Below are 13,441 nucleotides of genomic sequence, written 5' to 3'. Positions count from 1 at the left end.
AAAAAAAAAAATTGCCAGAAAAAAACAAAGGATAAACTGTTCTGAGTACCAAGATTTCCACCCCTGACTTACTATATTGATTTTGGATGGTGTCAAAATCTGCAAGAGGCCCAAGTTCATATCCATTCAACATTCATCCCAGAGCAGCAGTGCTGTATCCACACAGTGAAATGCAAGTGGGTTCAGGCCCTGTGATAAGGTGGCCATATCCACTTCTCACCCATAAGCAAAGACAAATGGCAAAGAGAATCCTGGTATAGTTACACCCCTATAACAGCAGGCTCAGGACTCTGCTCAACCACTCGATAGTATGTCCTTCTTTACAGAGAAATTTAATGAGCCTGTTTTACTGGGGAGATGCATGCCAAGAAAATCCAACTATGTACACAAAGGTAAATGAGGAAGCCAAAGGAGTAGACACTGGGGAAAGGGTAGGAAAGATGAGACAGAGAGCACAACATACATAAACGTAGTCACTTCCCATTCCAGATCTGGTGGTTGGCCACAACATGAACTAAACCTGAGCTGAAATCTTTGAAGTCAACATCTCCCATGGAAACAAAACAACAGACCCACTTGTTTTGATGTATGGCTGGGTGACATAAATATTACATCACATGACCATAGAGGATGCCAATCAATAGGAAATTTTTTTCAACAGCACTAAATGAACCACAGGTTCCTGCTTCTGAATGCTATTGCTTAAATGATTAATAGATGAAGCATTGTTGAAAAAACTTACTTAAAGTGAAAAACAGGAAACTATAGAAGTATCATTCATTGCGTAAGTCATTTGCTAGCAAAAATGCCATATAAATTTACATAAAGCTTCCGCTATGATGATTTCAGTGACAGCCAGAGAGAAGGTAGACCTCACACTTTGTGGATGAAGGGGCAGGAAAATAGTTTACCAAACATGAGGTAGGCCATTGTACTGCTTTGTTTAAACACATATGTCACAGGAACTCTGAATTCAAAAGCCATATTGTGAAACCCTAAAACGTCTCAGGGGCAAATGAATCACCAACCAGTATGAAGAAAGCAGGGCTGCCGAAAGACCATGGGGCTGACTGAGCTGTGCTGTGCCTGCATCTCACTTTTCCAAATACAGGGAAGAGTGCTTTTCAAGTCAACAATTAAAAAAAAAAAAGAATAAAAGATTTAAGCATGTTAGAGAATCAGCTCAGCATTTCACAAGATGATGTAGTGAATTTGTTACTGAGTAGGAACACATTTAATACCTCTATTGTTCTTGGTGGCTGCCTTTTCTCCAAGTGTGAGCATCTACCCGTCACTGTGTGGATAACTTATGGGTTTTCAAAGGCAATTGTGGCTAGATGTGATTTGGGCTGCGTGCAAACTCTTGATTCCAGTCCCTCAAGGCAACATTGTCATAAATACACTAACAAACAGCCTTCTCAGCCCCATCTCTCACATCCTGCCAGCAACACAGACCTGAGATGGGGAGGACATGCTTGGGGGACCACCAACGTGGATCCATGAGGAGGATTGCTCTTAGAGAAATAAACTTTCTGCAAAAACCTTGACCCACAACTTAGACTTGGATTGAGTCTGGATGATAGCTGCTACCAACTAACTGGATCTGATACCTAAGAAGAGAGAATAATTCCAAATATCCTAGCATAGTCACCTAGCCACTTTCATGACTTAGGTTTGCATTAGGCTTCAAGAGACAAGGACTCCACTCTTACTCAGTGGTAATTCTTCTCTCCGTGTATACAAGTCTATACAAGTGAGAGGAATACAGGGATGTATAGCATAGGATGAACTAGTAAATCCAAACATGGTTTGCTACCAAAAGAATGATAGAGGCTGAGTTGACTCTGAGTCATATAAGGACCACTGATCTAGACAGTCATCCCTGTTTCAAGTCATCCTATCGAAATGGGATTCCACATTAGATTTTCAAATCTTACTGCTTATACAGTGAAGCTTGGTCTGCTTTGTCAATCTGACCAGTTACAAAATCAACAATGAAGTATTTGCTTTTCTCTTCCCTTTACACCTCTCTAAGCTCTGTATCTGAGATCAAACAGAACAAGATGGAAATGGAAAACTCATTTGACTCTTTCTCTTTCTTCCCCCCAACTCCCTGCTCTCTCTCATCTGAAAAAACTGATGTATCTACACTTGTATTCACATATTATGTTTGGTTGGATGAATGAATAAATGGACATGTGTAAGCATATTTATAAGAATATATATGCACATAAATAGGTAATATACATGTATACTCATACATATATAAAAGTTACCTATGTTTTATAAATGGAACAAAAATATGAAGAAAAATTCAGAAAGTATAAAGAAAATTTTTAAACAATGTTTGATTTGTGAAATATGTTTATTAGATGAACTTTTTTGACTTGACCTTACAAAATATATCTTAAAATTAGTACTGGCAATAGCCAAGATGGAGGATGTCTAGGTGCCTATCAACAGATAAAAGGATAATAATACAGTTTTACATATAAGGGAATATTATTAGCCACAAAGGAGACCAAAGTCATGTTGTCTGCAAGAAAATGCATAGACCAAAATATCATTACATTAGAGCAGATTAGGTATCACATACATTATCTTATACATGGAAACTAGAATTAAACAGAAAACAAATACAATCTCAAGTAGTGGTAGAGATACCACTGAGGAAGAGTAAATGGGCCAGAAGAAGCAGGGAGATGGGTTGGTACAGAGGAAGTTGTGAGAGTTTAATACTAACAAAGAACAATATATATTGTGATATGAAAATATCACAGTGAATCTCATTCACCTGACAATATACACTAATAATTATAATGAAAAGTGCTTTTCCAAAATTGTTGATTCAAGAAGGTACTAGGTTTAGAGTCTATACACTTTGTATAGACAATCTCATGATTCAAAGTTGAAAGAGAATGTTCCAGAAGTCATTTGACATCTAAGCAGTTAAACAATTAAACATGAGAAATGAGCAAGTTGCTCTGGCTGGATGGCAACTGTGTTTCTCCTATCAGAAGTCACTCTTAAATCTATACCTCACATTGGGATAGAAAAGTATTCCAAATGGAGAAGGACTTTCATGAGCTTATTTTTTCAAGCAGGAATCTGATTTGTTCTGAGTCAATATGAGAATCGCCTAGAAATCCTACAAAATTAATCATGAAACTTAGAAATGAAGCCAAAGTCACAAAATTCCTCTGGATGGAAATATAACTGAATCCCTGCTTTATGTTATTTATGTCCCTCTGTCGGACTGTTTTTTTTTCTCATAAATCTATAATAACGGTCAGTATTTCTTACACTGTTGGCCTGATACACAATAATTACTCCTGCTACACTTCTTTGCAGATTACCAGGGTTTTATAAAAATTCCAGTAGGACAAGTTCCTCTCAAACCATTAGCCTCTTTTCCCAACCCTTTCAGAGCCGGATCCCAAGAGCCCCAGCTCCAACTGTAGTGTTTTCTTCTTTTCTCCTCTGTTGACTTGAGTAGGGTATTAAGGACAATGTTCTTTTATTACAGAGGCCAAAGGGAAGATATCTCTAATCCCCTTTCTTATTATATAAAGTTTTATTGGGAGAGAGTCAGGTATATTCATTTATAAATCATTCATGGCTGCTTCCACACTTTAACATCAGGGTTCAACAGTAAAGGCAGAATCCATGTAAAACCTAAAATGTATATGAGTTAGCCCATGATGAAAAACATTTCTCAGCCCCTGATCTTGACTATCTCCTATCCTTTCTTGGCTCCTATGAACCCAACAAAGGAATCAAATGGATTCTGTTTCTAAAAGACAACAGTTTAACACAGTCATGGGAGGTCAATGGATGCTTACCAATGCTTGTTTTACATCCCACAGCATTCTATGCCTAGAGTCTCTTTTTCCCTTCCACCACCATGTGAGCACTCACCTGTATCTCTTATAGTCTTCCTCATCCTTCTCCAAGTTGACCAGCTCATTGGGACATGCCACATTTCCCAGCAGGCTGAGGTACTCTAAGGATGGTGTCACTTCTGCCAGGTGATCAAGGAGGTACTCCAGGTCAGTAATGTGCCAAAGGTTAAGGATCTTCTTCCAAGAAAATGAAAGGCTTAGCAAGAAGTACGGGCCATCAATAACAGGCCAGGCTATGGGAGTCAGCTCTGCCTCACCCTGGACAAAATACCTGACAGAGCAACTTAAAAAGGAGAAGGGGTTATTTTAGCTCATAGTGTCTGGGGTTCCACCACGTTCTGGAAGCATTGCTTTGGGGATTACACCTTCAGTGTGTGGAGTTTTAGACGATTCCCATCTAAATCATAGCATAACTATGTCTCAACTCCTAAAAACAAAATCCAGTTTTCAGTCAATCATGCTAAAAGATGGAATTGTCATTCTATGCTCTCTATAGAAAACATCACAAATGTGATTACGCAACAGAGCTGTAAGGGAATTTGTAAGAAATAAGATTTTGAAATAGGCATATCTAGTATAAAAAGATTTCTGTCCTTTCTAGTTATTTTAACATTTGTGGTACTTGTCAATTTAATTTTTAAAATTTGCTTTGATATATTTTTATTCCAATTGAACATTCATGGTTTTATTCTCATATGCATCCTCCTTATTCTCATCTTCAGTTTACATTATGAGGGATCCAACACAGGGTCTTGACCATGCTAGGCAGGTACTCAGATGCTGAGCCATATGTCTAGTCCATCAACATCCTTTCTGTACGTAATTTATACCCTTAGCTATGGAACATTCGTCTTTTTTAGAGGGCTCCTTTTTGTTATCTAAACTCCATACTCCATAAAAACAGTGGCCTTTCATTGACTGGAGTCCCAGGACAGATAGATCCCCTTAAATATCCTGGACATGGACACTTTAGGCTTCAAGATGCTCTAGCTCTCTGTACCAATAAACACAGTGCAGGTCCAGGAGTCTGTCTCATGTGGGATGTTTGGTATGATGGAAACTCCATTGTTCTAAGCCTTTCCAACAACCTACTATATGACAAAGCAGGATGAGATAAGTAGTTACCCACAATCCACAGCAGACAGGAAGCCTACAGCATGTTCTGCACCAGCCCTTCATCTTCATTGATTCCATCCCCAAAGCATGAAATAGGAGATGGAGTTTTAATTGGCTCCTCAGTCTCCTGGGTCAACAAGAACAAACACAGTCCTGTCCTGCCTGATTGTCAGCTGAGATGGAACTTGTAACGTCATGTGGAAAGTTAAGCCAAGGCAATGAGTGGATGCAACTCTGGGATCTCCAACTAACCAAGATCATGACAGTGGAAATGACTTGGGAGGTGTTTGGAAGGGCACATTTTCTTCGAGCTCCCTGGAACTGTGTCAACTCTCCCCAGCTGGATTCTCAGAACACACCTGGTGTCCCTCATCAAGCCTTCTCCAGAGCATTAGTCACTTAGGATTTTTTTTTTTGTCAGTGTCTACCGGAAGTTGCCATTGTGGAGCTCAGCTATCATGATGAAGCTTGCCAAAAGTGATTCTATACGGAGAGGGTAAGATCAAAGTGGTGTCTTTCTTACATGTTTAGAGAAGACAGAAGGAGAACCTCCTGGCATGCAGGTCCTATTGTACGTAAGCCAGGGTGGTTTCCCAGCTGAGAGTAGAACCTCCCAACTTTGGGTTCATCTCCAGGCCAAGGAACAATTTTATAACCCCTGGGAAATTTTAACCCAATAGCAGACATTTGGATGCTAAGTACACAGTGTAATGATATATTTGCACCCCTTGCGTGTAAATACATATCAGAAATATTAGCTTAGCAAAAAGAAAAAAAAGAAAAATGAGATTATAAGTCACACAGCCAGTAAATGACAGAGACTATATTCAAGTCTAAGAAGTCTAAGTCATTTCTATGGGGAAAAATGACTCAATTTCTAGTACAAAGGATAAAATTAAAAGACTGAAAAATGAAGAGTTTAATATGTTAGGGGGGAGGGAGATAAAACGCTGTCATCCAGCTGTGCTGTCTGTCTCGGATATCTCAGTTTAGGAGTATGTTTTCAAAGCACTGTGGTTTTCTCTAAGTGTACCAAGAAATTTTAGCTAAGTGTACCAGGGAACAAGAAGGATCATCGAGTGTTAACAGGTGGCTTCCCAAAGATCACCATTACTTTGGGAATAAAGATCCCAAAGATCAATATTCTAAAGTAATAGATTACTCTACTCAATATTCTGAATTATAAAAGAAAGCAAGACCTTGAAAAAGAAAATATATTTATTCAAAATGATAAGAAACTGTTGTTAAAAGTGAGCTCCAGAGGGCTGGAGCAGTGGCTTGCTACTCTTATAAAGACATGAGAGTATAGTTCCAACACACACTTACGGCAGCTCACAACCACCCATAATCTCAGTTCCAGGAGACCTGAGGTTCTTCCCTGCCCTCTGTTGGCACCTACACTTATAAGTACATACCCACACACAAATACACATGAGTACATAATATTTTTTTAAGGGTGAGGTCCAGTTTTGTGACATGGCACACTCATCTCCTTGCCATAGCCCAGCTGTGTAACACACAGCACTATTCTTTCTTCCTGTGTGTGCTATGATTCAAACTGGTCATACTTTTAGCACATATGCTGGTGTAAACACTGCAGAAGAAAATTAAGCATAATCTCAAATAAGGCCTGTGTTTTCCCACAAGGAATGATGGAGGACAACCATTAAATTGTGCGAAGGTAATTGTGCATCTATACTTCCTAAAATTTTTAGTCAGTCCCTTACTTGGGGTTGACTATCCAGAGATCACATGACTGATATCAACACAGAAGACCTCAGTGTTGCTGGTGGAGAAGCCAAGGAGAGAGAGAGAGAGGGAGAGAGGTAGAGAGTGAGGGAGGGAGAGACAGAGAGACAGACAGAGAGTCAGGGAGACAGAGACAGAGAGAAAGAGACAGATAGTCAGAGGTTGGTGGGTGATATTGTCAGAGCTGGGGATAAATTTTCAAGTCTATGGCCTATGATTAATTACTTTGAACAAAGAGGGGCTAGAACAAAGATGGGGGTTGGAGGAGAAAAACCTCTATAACTGGGACAGATGCATTAATTGGTGAACTGAGAAGAAATTTTCCAGGTGTGATAGAGTCTCGACATTGGAATCTCTTCTGTAGATAGAATTCCTGTAGCCTCAACTGGGCCTTACTATAGCTGGCATCTGACTCTTCCCACATGCAAGTCCTATCCAGCAAGAAGATGGCTTTTCTTTTGAGTTTTAGAATCTGGGGCTCGGAGTCAGCCTAAGTGGAGTCTAGATGATACCATACCTGTGGCAATCTATGTGGCTTCTAGAAGCTTGCAGTCTCTGGGTATTTTAAAATGTGAAAGAGAATTATCACCAGTAATTCCCAGAATCAGAGAATGAGATTAGAATTACAGTAAAGTATAAAAGTCTAAGAAATACGTTCACCCTACTTTCTGCCTTTAGTGATAATGGCGTTAGTCAAGTGAGGGTGGTTTTCATACTTCTAGGATGACGTCATAGTTAGCTTTTGTCAACTTGACACAAACATAGCCATTATCAGGGAGATGGACTCCATCAACTGTTAATTGATACAATCCCTGGGCAGGTGGGACTGGGCTGTAAAAAAAAAAAAGTAGTTCAAAGAGCCAATAAGATGCTTTATAGTGAAAACTAAATAAGATCTCGTAGAGACAAGATGGCAAGACTGGTGTAGTAGATAGCCGTAGAAATGAGCTATTCTCTATATGAATAACTGTGTCATTGCCCACATTGTTCTGCACGGGTATGTGAGTTGCTTTCACACTACAAGCAGGATTTGACAAGCACATATACACCAGGGCTTATGCTCTGGACAAATCCTTTCACATATTGATGGTATATGCAGCCCATTAGAGGCAGGCCGCTGAGCCAACAGCCAGCACTAATTGCATAGGTAAGAGTGAGGTTATTTTAGACTATCTAGTGCTGGTAAAAAACAAAAACAAGAACAAAAAAAAATAAACATGGTTGCCTGAGTGACACAAACTAAGATCGTCAGAAGAACCATCCAGCCGAGCCCTGACTCACATAGAATTGAAGTGCATGGAACATTTATTGTTTTGTGGAGTGGAGTGTCATGCTACATGAGCTAGCTGACAGAGCTTGTCCATGTCTGGAGCATCCCATGGGACAGCACCAGAAATACCTACTCTATATCACTTGTGCAGAATTGGGATATTTTCACAAGTAGGGAGTTTTAACCTGAAAAGACAGGGTCAGTATAAGAGGCAGTTAGCCGAAGAGGATGGCATACGTTGTTGTCTGCTTTTGCCTACCTTTCAGACTGCGACTTCTAGATCAAATGGGAGGGGAAGCTGACTTTTGTCACAGTCCCAGTATATCAGGGAGGAAAGAGGAAAGAACTTATTATTGCATAACTCCCTGAGTGGGAAATAGCAACCTGACTAGGACAACACTTTGTGGTCTGTATCCATGCCTAATAAGATGCTCCGTAGAAGTACAGCTATGTAATTGGACTTTCAGCAACACAGTGACTCCCCAGGCTGTTTCCTTAACTCCTTTAGTATTACCACTAGGGCTCAAGGAAGTTAAGGCACAGAATAGGAACAGAACTTAATAAAAGATGGAGTCAATCTCCCAGCACTCTGTAACCCAAGATGCCTGCCAACCTCAGTGGTGCTAAGAATAAAACCACCACCTGATATAAGCTATGTCTCTAAAACTGAGGACTAGGCTCCCAGAAGTTTACGTGTACCAGGCCACACAGCTACATATGACCAAGAGGACATGTGAAACTAAGTCTGTGAACCATAATATCCTGCAGTGACATGAGACACAAGACATGGGCTGAGGCTCAAGGGAGGAATGGGATCATCTAAAGTTTAGTTGAATAATACTTCTCTCCTTGATCCAGTTGCTCATATGGCCCAGCTGATCATCTAAGACAGCCCAGGAAGATAGAAAATACACAGAACAACAACTTGGAAACTAGTTGAGCAAAGGGTTGATGAAAGAAACCTCTACCAAATGTCACTATGTCACAGATTGTGAACTTACTTGTAAGCCCTCTTCCTCTAATAAAGTGTCCACTGATGACAGCCATAAGGAGCACATTTGTAAAGCACAAACTGTTTATATCTCCCTCCCACAACTCAAATCTCTCAATTCCAAATCCTTTGAGAAGTTATTAAGTCCTAAAGGTAGAGCTCACGATAGGATGAATTAGTCTATTGATAAGAACAGACAAGAACATTGCCTCTTCTCCTCCTTCACCTTCCTTCCTCCCACTCTGTCCCCAATGCAAGAACAAGCAAGGGACTCACCATCAAAATCCCTCCCCTGCTGGACCCTGCTCTCAGACTGCCAGCCTTCATACTATGAGCAACAGACACTTGCTAGGGGCTTCCCATTCAAAAGTATTCAGTCATAGTAGCAAGAGCTGGCTGAGACAATGTTTACAGAATAAAGAAAATATTAACTTACAGCTTGAAGTACCAATGAGGCTAACAAATAATTTTGCAAAGCATCCTACATGCTTACATAGGTCTCCATTTTGAACCCATGTCTCTATCTCGTTCAGTGTTTGACTGGGAGTTTGTACATAACCTTGGAATTTCTAAGACTAGATAAATAGACAACTATACACTCTTCACTGGACTTGGTAAAAAAAATGGAATGTGAGGTGCTTAAAAGTCCCCCAGAACAGTGTATGGCTTCCATCAGAGGTCACTGAGAAAGTCGTGAAAATGAATATGTTGTTCATCCCGCAGATATCTGTAGAATGTGAACTCTACCCAGGCAGGATTGTTCATAGGAAGGATCCAGAAATCCCTGCCTGCTAGAGCTGGCATCCTAGCACCTGGTAATCCAGAGCACTAACAATGTAGATGCCATGTACCCTATGCTGTTAGAGAAGTCTTCTGATTTATTCTTACTATAGAAGCCAGGGCAGTTAGTTCCTAATTCTCATCTCAGGCTGGGTAGATGCTCACCTACCCAAAGAAGGTCATAACCCATGGTTCTTCTAGGCCTGTTATCACACCCAGAACTGTTTACAAGGGGAGTGCAGAGCCTGACCTTCACACTTCTCTTTACACCTCAGCTCTCTCTCCCTTCTTGACATCCAGAACTGTTCCCCTAGCCTACACCAAAAGCATTCTAGAAGCCTATAAGGACTGTCAACTTAGCGGTAGTACCTATATCTTGCCACCAGAGGTCGCCCTCCCACACAAGCCCAGGCAAACAGAAGCAGCTTTTCCTCCCAGGCACCAGTGACATTATTTTCTTTTTCTATTTTTATCTATTAAAAAGATTTCCTCGCAGCCATAACTTAGATCTCTACACTAAAATAGAGCAACAGGAAGATATAACGGTGCATTTCATTTATGAATGACCTATAATAAATTACTCTGAAGTGTCCCGAGTGCCAGAAGACAGAACGCTTTGTCTGCCCACCGACTGTATTTCACATACTTTAATTTAGCTGACACATAAAACTCATTTGACATTTTGCAGGTATTTTTTGCGGAGAAGGGTGTGGGGTGGCAAAATGGAACACCCGTAGAGCTGGGCGGCAAGTGGGGTACTGCGGGGACCTGGCGTCCTGGGTGCCAGAAAAGGATATTTGGTTCTTGTTGAGGGTTAAGGTGTGCAAGTGGGGTAACCCTGGCAACACGAGGTCGTCTCCGAGCAGATTGTTGTCTAAAATGAGCTCCTCCAGGCTCCTGAATGCGCTCAGTCCTTCCAGTGACCTGCAATGACAAAGGCAAGGGGAAAAAGATCCTGCAGTAAATCAGAGAGGCCATTATGAGCCGAAATAAATATTTTAACCTTCCCTTTCAGAACTGGGAATAGTTTGGGCTTGGTGCCTGTCAGCAGAGTGAATGACAAGAATTAGTAGCAGGGAGCCGGGGTGGGGGCGAGGGGGAGAAAGGGGCCCCCGCTGGCACTCACCGCATCCTTCACGAATTGCCAACATGAAGGATGAGGGTCACTTATTGAGAAGCCAGGATCCAAAACAAAGGGCTTCAGATACGGCCTGCAGGATAAATTTGTCAATGTCTTGTGCCTTCAGGCACCCAGCCTGGGCTGACCCTAACCTCCATTCCCAAGATAAATAACTCTGTCACAGTTCACCTTCATTCCCTGGACACAAATTTAAGCTGTCATCCATCATTCCTGCCTAGAAATCTCATACCCCTCTTACAATAATAAATATAACTTCAAGTATCATTTCTTAGCGGTTCTACTATGTACAGTCATAGGGGAAATGGCCAGGAAGGCAGCTTTTCTCTCCCCTTACATCCTCCCATCCTTAGGCCTCTCTCTCTCTCTCTCTCTCTCTCTCTCTCTCTCTCTCTCTCTCTCTCTCTCTCTCTTTCTCTCTCCTTTCTTTCTTTTCTTTTTTTAAAACTAATCACTTAATTTGCTCCTGCCTAGCATCCCGTGGCTGCCTGACAGGGAGGAATTACATAAGCACTCCAGGCCCTGAGAGAAAGCTTTTTCTTCTCTCATTCTTTCTTTTTACTTGGTTTTGGTTTTGTGTGGGGACAGGGGGCTGGGAGAATTTCTGCTTCAAAGCCCTGGTCTGAAGTTTTAATTTATGGAATGTGGGGTATTTTGTTGTTGTTGTTTTGTTTTGTTTTTTGTTGTTGTTCTTTTCAGCGCGAGAGTATAGCCATGTAGATTTTGAGGCAGTAAATTAAAAAAGGCATTAAGGATTAAGTATAGGTTTCAAAGATAAAACATGCTACAAGAGAAAGAGGAAAAGGAGCCTTCCTTTACCCATGTAGTCTGAAATTAGCTCTTCACTTGAGGGACTCTGGTGAGTGTTTGGAGTAGGGGGGATCAAGAGGTGGTTGTGTACAGATGCTTGCCCAGGCACACACAAATGTTAATTAAAGGGAGCCAAAAGTCCCAGGGCTTTCTCAGGTACTTATTCCCAGCTTGCTCACCTGCCAGGCCCAGGAGATAAGGTGCTGAGCTTGCATAGGCTGTAGCCTTGTTGAGGCACAGAGCCAGTGAAGGGAAGACACACGTTCAGTCCCTGGCTAGTCTATAAAGTATGGCCAATCAGAATGTCTGCCACACTACTTGTTTACTGACTGCACCAATACTAAGGCCCTGTCATCTTGTGTGTTTTCTGTGTGCACCCCAGGCAGCTTTAGCAGGGAGCTTTAGCAGGGAGCTTTAGCAGGGAGCTTTAGCAGGGAGCTTTAGCAGGGAGCTTTAGCAGAGAGGCTTTCCCAAAGTGCCATGGCTCCATGGTGAGTTTCTGACAGAAGGTACCCCAAACTGGGGGTAGGAAGTGGGGGCCCTACCCTTGAGATATGTAAGAGCATGCTCATCAAATCTTCAGCTTCCACTGGGCCCAGGGGTTGCTACCATCTGCATGTCCGTTGTCTAAGAGACCTTCTTGTGGTCTCACTCTGGCTCTAGAACCCAGAGCACAAAGGCTCTGAGGTCAGTGCTACCTGCTGGGTGGGCAAACATGAAAAACTGAAACTGCCTGCACTTTAACTTAGGGTCATCCTGTTTCATAGGCTTCTGGGAGGCCAAACATCTCCCTCCCTTCGGGGACTTTGGTGTAGGCTATGGAGCTTTGTCTCTGCTCTTCTGTTTCCGTGTAGCCTGTGCTGGGGCATACGGAATGCCTGCTGGCTCTGTGTGCCTCCCCCCTCAGAGGACAATTGTATTCCCACTCAGGGCTGCCTCCTCCTGCCATCCATTGGCTTATCCTGAGACCTGGGGGTGGGAGAAAGAGTGGAGGAATCATATGGGATAGGCAGATGGATAAAGCCAGTGTGGGGGAAATCTTTGGGCTTTCTGAAGTCCTCGGCTTTTTTGTTTGTTGAAAGCTGGCTCCCATATATTCCAGGCTGGCCTCAAACTCATTATGAAGCCAAATATGACCTATGAACTTCTGACCCTCCTGTTTAAACCTATCCAGTATTAGAGTTATAGGCATGCTCCATCAGGCCTAGTTGGTGGATTTCTGGGGATCAGATACTGAATATAAAGTCAAGTTCTCAACTAAATGAGCTATGTGTCTCTTTCTCCACAGGAGTCAGTGAACCAAGCTCATTAGCCACAACTGTTTCAGGGCCAGGCTGCTGCTTGCCACAGGGGGAATGGAGAACCCCCCACCCCCAAACAGGAAGCCTTGTGAGAAGTTAATACATTCTTTGTGCACCAACATCAGATGGGCTCTGCTCAAAGGCAGCGTTTAGATACACACTGTTCAGAGGTATGTTATGTAAATATTGTATTTTTTTTATCATGAGACACAGCAAAGGGCTGGCAACAGGCAAGCAGAAGAAAGCTGCCTGCCTTCCCACACTGCTCTTGAGGAGACGGAAAACAAAGTGACACAGGATGAAGAGGGCAAAGCCAGTACACCACAGGGGTGCTGGCCCCACCAAGGCTGCCTCTTTCTCTCCACAGTACAGGCCACACATCAG

At 42.1% G+C, this 13,441-nt stretch overlaps 1 protein-coding gene across 3 annotated transcripts in view; it reads right to left on the bottom strand.

Annotated features, from left to right (window-relative positions):
- Positions 1-13,441, bottom strand: part of Lrmda (leucine rich melanocyte differentiation associated) — a 994,610-nt gene that overhangs the window by 433,298 nt on the left and 547,871 nt on the right. For all 3 annotated transcript variants that reach the window (XM_028758579.1, XM_028758580.1, XM_028758581.1), the window contains 2 exons: positions 10,606-10,732; positions 3,919-4,058 (listed from right to left, as the gene is read on the bottom strand). In XM_028758579.1, the coding sequence (XP_028614412.1) occupies positions 3,919-4,058; positions 10,606-10,732 (267 nt within the window). The remainder of the gene's footprint in view (positions 1-3,918; positions 4,059-10,605; positions 10,733-13,441) is intronic.

The sequence above is a fragment of the Grammomys surdaster genome, unplaced genomic scaffold (genome assembly GCF_004785775.1).
Source record: "Grammomys surdaster isolate TR1022 unplaced genomic scaffold, NIH_TR_1.0 126198, whole genome shotgun sequence".
Taxonomy (NCBI): Eukaryota; Metazoa; Chordata; class Mammalia; order Rodentia; family Muridae; genus Grammomys; species Grammomys surdaster.
This window is presented reverse-complemented; position numbering and strand designations above follow the sequence as displayed.